Here is a 6,990-nt window from a genome sequence, read left to right as displayed (position 1 = left end):
CTGACAGACGGTGAAAGCCTCTGCCAGAGCTGTCGGTGGAAGAGAGTAGCTCGTCGTCGGTAGCCTACACGGACCGAATACACAAGTCGGGCACTGCTGGACTTCGGACCGCTTCACAGCCTGGGCCGCCGTCGAGCATCTTGTTTTGATAAAAAAAAAAATATTAATAATAATAAGTAGGCTAGATTTCGTTTTGCATCCTGACTTTTCCCACATTGGGAGCTGGGGACATTTGCTGTCAGCTAACTTCCACAATAGGTCGCTGCGTCTGCTGGACTGCTGCATGTGTTTCCTTTTAGCCGAACAGTTCGACTCCAGCACTTCCAGCCGTGCCCGATGCTGAGGCATGGATAGTGTGTCTGCTAAAGGTGGGAAGATGGTCGAGAGTGATGAGCAGCCGGAGAGGGATAGTAGCGGTGGCGCAGCCATGGCCGCACTACATCAATGCGAACTCATCCAGAATATGATTGAAATCTCCATCTCCAGTTTACAGGGGCTACGGACCAAATGCGCCGCGTCCAACGACCTCACACAGCAAGAAATACGCACTTTAGAGGTAATGAGCTTTTCACATATGTCACAACCCCGTCCTGCGATACAGAGCAGTCTAGTCAAATTGCGGAGTCATGAAGCCCTAATACTATGTCCGCCTCATATATATAGGCTGAATATTGGCTGCAAGCGACGCGCTCTGCCGCTGAGTGCCAGTGAGCATGGGCGCATTTTGTTGCTTGCAATATCCTACTGGGTCGATGCATTGAGGTGCAAAGACTCCCCAAATGATATTCGAGTGTTGCCTTCGTCATTGCTGTAGGCTATAAGATTCCTAAATGGTCGAGATGTGACTGATGTCTGCTCCGGTTATTTGCGTGACCTCTTTCTCTAGGTGGAGATATTCAGGAGCCCCCCCGCGGTTAGTTCACATGCACCGTGGCGTGCAGCTGAATTCAGCCTGGCCTAATGGCACACATTCAATAATCTGATACTGCTATCATTTATGCCGACGTGTGCTGTTCTCTGCGCAAGATTTCGCGTGTGTGCACAATAGGCACGCTCCACATATATAGCTACAAAACGAATTGTACGACGTGTGTGTGTGTCTGTTTCCCAGGCGTAATACGTGCACGGTTGGTGTGTACGCGCTGCTTTTCCAGCATCTGCATCTGGATCCGGATTCAGTTCAGTCGTGTTGGGACGACTTGACATTGCTTTGCTCAAAAAGCCATGGCTTTTTGTCGGGCCTTTTGTGTATTTGACTATAGTGCAGTGTGATAGAGAAGTCATGCCTGCATGGTCGCGTGCACGCATCAGCAAAGGGTGCACCCAGTATTTGCTATCTCTAGCCTTTCATCCATCACCTAACATACAAACAAATCTTCATATAAAATCCAGATGCAGATTTGAAAATGCTTCTTTTTTTTAAAGTAACTACACCAGAATGAAATGTGGCTTTCGGGCCCTTATTTATCATTTTAAAATGATTTTACTGTGTGCATTTTATAAGCGGTGGTGTTTTTTAGTCGTTTTGTGTGTTTTTTTTTTTAAATCTCAGGCCTGCATGTTTCCACCCATGGGATGTTTACAGTCACATTGTTTTTGTAATATTCTCAGCTGCCAGATGACTGAGGGAATCATGTCATGGATAGCCCAGCTTCATGTTGTTGCAACAATGCATGATGGGACAACAGGCCCTGCTTCTGCTGGGGAGGGGGGATTAGAAGAGGGGGTTGGTGTGTGGGTTTAAAAGTTGATACATTTGAGGAGACATGGAGTTGTAAAAGACACTGAAGGCAACACGGTTAATGCTTACAAATTTGAACTTTGTATGTATCTTTGCTCCACACATACTGACATTCTAGAGACATGGTAATGGCTCATGGTTTATTTAAGCGTTAGCATACATTGGATAAAAGGAATAGTCATTCCTGATTGGCTGGAGGCTATTAATTATCCATGTCTGTTTTATTTCTGTATAACTGAACACCCCCATGAACAATTGTGCCGTTGCCCCTAAAACTAATGTTCCAGAAAGCTCTGAGCATTTAGTTTCAGCCGCACAGACACGCAACAGCCTGGCTGAACTGGTTTTTAAGTGACCTTCACAATGGTCAAGATGCAACATTATTTAGTTGCCAAGTTACAGTGTATCTGCTGTAACTTTCTCATTGTTTGCCTCAGCAGGCCAGGTAGCAACACAAAAGCTCTATTTGTATTTGGGATGGTAGTATCTCTATGTCTAAGCCTGCAGGATAAAGGGATACACAATCCTAGGTTTCTAGATGCATCTTTGTTAAATGCATTTTCACAATTTGTCCACAAAATCATTTGGTAGCTCCTTAGCTGTCTGGCAGGCACGAGGTGCAAGTTGGCAAGCCACTGTGTGGGAACACCTTCACACAGGCTCATGTGAAAAAGCCCAGTGTTAAAAGCAAAAATTCAAAGTATTAACTGAAATAGAAGCGAGACACGACCGGTTTGCCAGTTTGCATGTTGTCCATGTTAGCCCCCTCCCCTCTCTTCTTCGTCCTTTGTCGTGAGTATCTTGTCACTGCGTGGGACAGGATGTGATCTGGCAGAGTACTTCCTGTGGTACGCCGTCTTTTTTTAGATGCATTTTTGCACCGGCATTGTTTTACATGACAATGGGCGGGCTGTGCCGGCCTTGCATGTTTCTTGAAGGCTACTGCTCTGAGGTCTCTTTCCTGTAGTTGTAGGCCATTGGGAGGGGGAGGGGGACAGGGACGGGGACGGGGACGGGGGGTTAAGGGTCAGAACAACTAGGAACCTTTTTGATTTGAAATCTACCACTTCCTGCAGTGGACATGATGTGACTGGTCACTTGCTTTTAGCTGCAGCGCTGGGAACAGGTATGGTAGACGCTTTCCTATCTACAGCCCAGCTGAATGGAGATCTTTAATCTCACTTTCACTAAATTATAACTGTACTTTTGTCTCAATGGTCAACCCGTTTCTGCTGTTTAGCTTTACCTAACTTAGTGTCTGTAGTAAAGAAAAAATACGGGAGTTAAAATGGGATTAACTTGTCTAAGAACATATGAGTGGCATTGTTTTTTGTCAAAACTTTAAGTGAACTAATCATCATTTGCTCTTGTTCTCGTCATGCCTCAGCAGAATTTCTGATTCATTTGAAGAAGTCTCACATGCTTTATTAACTTTAACAGTTCCCGTTGGATTTTTGTTGTGATGTGTAAATATTATCATGGTTTGCAATTCATAATTCATGTGTTAACTTTACTTGGTTGTGTGAGCTTAAACTCTTCCCTTTGTTGTAGCGGCATGTGTTTTGGGAAAATCATCTTCCATTTTTAGCTGTTTTAACTGGTTTTTACATTTCTACCACCTGTTTTACTATTACTCACGGTTTGCCTGTCACACTGTTTTTCCTCATTTTCTTCTTGTATGCCATTACAATGTTTATGTTGGTACAAAGGGGGTTGAACTGACCACAAAGCTGGTGATTGGCTCATCTACTCTACATCTACAAAGATTTGAAATGTTCATCGTCATTGCTGAGAAGCTCTGTCTTTCAACAAGCTTTTGAGAGGAGCTGGCACGGCATGGTGCACTGTCTTTATGAGCAGTCTTCTTACTTCCTATGTCGTTACTGGCACCCCATTTTGAAACCACGTCTTGCCACACGTGTGCACTTTCACTTCTTCATTCAGCCCGTCCTTGAGTTTCCAATTGCTAAATCCTTCAAACCGTCAGCTGATTGTGGAGTTAATCATAGATCGTGGCTGACTCCTGGTATACGATTCCAAATTTCAGCCGATAATGTCGAGTTCTATATTTCAGACATGCACAAAACGTCCCTAAAAACTCATCTCTGTTGTGCCTGAACCTTGACCCTTTTGATGTGAAAGGTTTTACAATAACCCTCGCCATGATCTTTTAAAAATCTAGCAAGCACACTGTGATGCAATGCCCACATCAATGTCCAGGTGATCGCATGCAAACCATCTAGACATGATAGGTGTCATTACTACTAAAGCTTTAAGCACCGTGAGGTCATAGTAGTTGTCACACTCGAGGTGCAAACGGCCATCGCTCCCATATTACACAGGAGGACTATCAAGAGATGCTTGAACTCACTTTATACTCTCATTGAGAGAGCTTTATTATTTCACTCGAACTGTGTGTGTGTGTGTGTGTGTGTGTGTGTGTTTTTTCTGCCCTGCCAGTGAGAGGATAATGATACAGGCCTCTTAAATGGAGTGCTAACTAGTACTTCACTTTTCACATGCTAATCCCACTCATCCTGGTCTCTGCCTCTCATGCTGCCTCTGTGTTACATTTACTGTAGCTCTTTATGTATGCCTGACTTTTGCTTCATCATACCCACTTGAATGGCCTTAGCAGCTTGGTTCTTAACCATCAAAATCAGTCTACATGATCCAAACCCTTAGAAACATGAACTCAAAACATCCTGCAAACAGTAGAACCAAAGTGCATTGCGTATGTGCTGTGTTTTACACAACCTTAAACCTCGTTGCTGTAAATCTTTACATAAGAGCAATTCACCACCTTATCTTTTTTTAATCACTGCTTTCTGAAATGATCGGCAAACAGCAAAGCGTCACTCTGTTTTGTCTCCTCGTGGTGTTGGAGAGAGTTTGCTGTGCGAGCTGTTGTGGCTGCATCTATTTTTAGACATCTTTTCTTCCTACGCATTTTCAGGGTTGGTTGTTAAATAAGAAAATCAAATGACGCGCAAAGAGCCTGTGCAAGAGGGGAGAGCAAGGAGGAAAGGGGAGGAGAGAATCAAAGCCAATCGGCTGGTCTGCTTCTTATGACATGACAACCACTCTGTGTGTCTGTCGGAGGCCTAGGAGAAGACAATGGAGAATGTCCACACATGAGGATATAGAGGAAACACAACTCGAGAGATTGTAGCAACATTTCCTTTTTTTGTGGCGTAGTCAATAAGAATGGACTGCATGATGTGGAAATCAGGATGGTTGAACAGTGTAGGAAGGCCTTAATCTATTCTTAAACCGACTCAAGATGAGTTGCGGTACATCCTGTAATTTTGAGGTCTGCTGTACTTCTTCTTTTGTGGAAGAGGCAATTGACTTGTTCCAAATTGTAAGAAAGTTAGCACGATGTGTGTTGTTCAGCTTAAAATAGCTGCATGATATAGCTGTGTGTGTGTGTGTGTATGTGTATATGTATATATATATATAGATATACTTCCTTTTAAACTTTTAATTTCTTTAATCTTTTTTAGTTTTCACCAAACTTGTTTTATTGTCAACTATTATCAGCGGTTCCGTTACAAATTGGTACTCTGGTATATATTTTGAGATCTACAAAAAGGGGTCACTGACCACATGGTCTGTCAGATCCATCATAGTGGAAGTCTGAAAGAGGACAAGGTCTGTCTGTGTGTAGTAGTTTGTAGGCAGGGACTTACCTTGCACAACCTTACCACAGAGAGTTGGAGGCCACTCTATCACCTCCTACCACCCCCCCCACCCCCACCCCTCCCCACCTAGCCAAGCCCAGCCCAGCACAGGGGTCAACTTGCGATTGGTGGTAACAATGACGGAGGATGGGCAGCAGGCCATTGTCCGGGTCTGTCAACCATGTTAGTTCAATCCCCCTTTCACACTAGGTCTCCCTGAGTCCATTGTGTTTTTGTCTTTTGATATTTTCACCTTTTTTTCTAAAATTGTGCATGCATCAGTCATCGGTTTACTTGCATGATCCTATATGAAATGTGAAACCAATACTGAAATTACCCTTACATTTGTCTTATGTTTTAGCTCCAGTGCTACTGTTGTACACTGCCTATTACACTGACTGGAAGCGCCTAAAAGCTGCAACCTAAATAACATATCTAACAGTGATAATTTTGTGTAGTTAACCCCAATTGAGATGTGGTTTTCCCCAATTGCATTTGATCCATTGATTACACTGTTAAGCAAATGGCTGTCAAAGACATCTGAGAAGGGCGCCCACATAGCTCAGTTGGTGGATTGGGCAACCATATTTGAAGGTAGACGCAGCAGGCCCGGGTTCGACTCCAACCTGCGGCCCTTTGCTGCATGTCGGATGTCCTATCAATAAAAATGCCCCCAAAAAATCTTAAAGACCTCTACAAAGTTCTAGGTTTTGCATGGGCTTTTAATGATCAATAGCTAATATGACACGGAGTAGAAGTGCTTCGCTAAGCCTGTCCTGACAACAAGAAACATGAGCATTTTCAGTCTGAGAGAAATAACTGACCTTCCTGTGCAAATATCATTTTCTGGAATAGAGCTTTGTTACTCAGTTCCCAGACAGGTCTTGCTATCCTTGGCAGGTGCACCCAAAGTGGCTGTGTCAGCAAGAGCCTTGAGAAAACAATTGGAGCAGCGGGATCTGCTCCCCGAGTCTGCTGTGACTCGGGCAGGCCACTGCTAGGGCTCCTTCTCTCCCCTCTCTGGTGGCAGACACACTGGTTGTCACTCATCTCCTCACAGCTTTAGGCCGTTGCCATGGTGTTGTTTAGCACTGCCGACAGGTGGGCTCTGACGCCATTTCTCCTCCCCCTCCTCCCACCCCGAGGCCACACGTCAAACGCTGCTATCTCCACTCTGCACCAAAAATAATACACAGGGCCTGTCGTTATCTCTTGGTTTGTTGATGTGCTTGTCTGTGCTCTCAACACCAACACACACATCACTGATATCAATGATGGATTTGGGGACGTGCATGCTCGTGTAACTCTATCCACCTTATTTATTTAGGATGTTAATGAGAAAAGTAAATGCTCTGCGTGTGACGGGAGATAAAGGAACGTTGGTCATGTTTTATTGCAACTGCTGTTATTGTTGTGCGGAGACACACGGTGACATTTGTATTTTGCTATGTGTTACGTCTGAGCACAGGGTTTCACATGTATGGGAAAATCCCACTGAAATGTTGCTGACGACTCAGAAGAGGGGTTGCTAAGTAACCAGACGTCACAGGATTGCACTAGTGTATA

General features: G+C 44.2%; 1 protein-coding gene across 5 annotated transcripts in view; it reads left to right on the top strand.

The window, feature by feature from the left end:
* The window catches only part of LOC117955263 (kinase suppressor of Ras 1-like), a 29,961-nt gene continuing 22,971 nt past the window's right edge, over positions 1 to 6,990 (top strand). For 3 of the 5 annotated variants that reach the window (XM_034889641.1, XM_034889642.1, XM_034889640.1), the window contains exon 1: positions 1 to 556. In XM_034889641.1, coding sequence (XP_034745532.1) covers positions 347 to 556 — 210 coding nt within the window. In that variant the 5' untranslated portion in view covers positions 1 to 346. Of the gene's footprint in view, positions 557 to 2,771; positions 2,868 to 6,990 lie in introns of those variants that run through there. The other 2 variants (XM_034889644.1, XM_034889643.1) reach the window with 1 other exon arrangement.

This window comes from Etheostoma cragini, chromosome 13, assembly GCF_013103735.1.
Source record: "Etheostoma cragini isolate CJK2018 chromosome 13, CSU_Ecrag_1.0, whole genome shotgun sequence".
NCBI lineage: Eukaryota > Metazoa > Chordata > Actinopteri > Perciformes > Percidae > Etheostoma > Etheostoma cragini.
The sequence above is the reverse complement of the archived record's forward strand: the minus strand, read 5'-3'. Positions and strand labels throughout refer to the sequence as shown.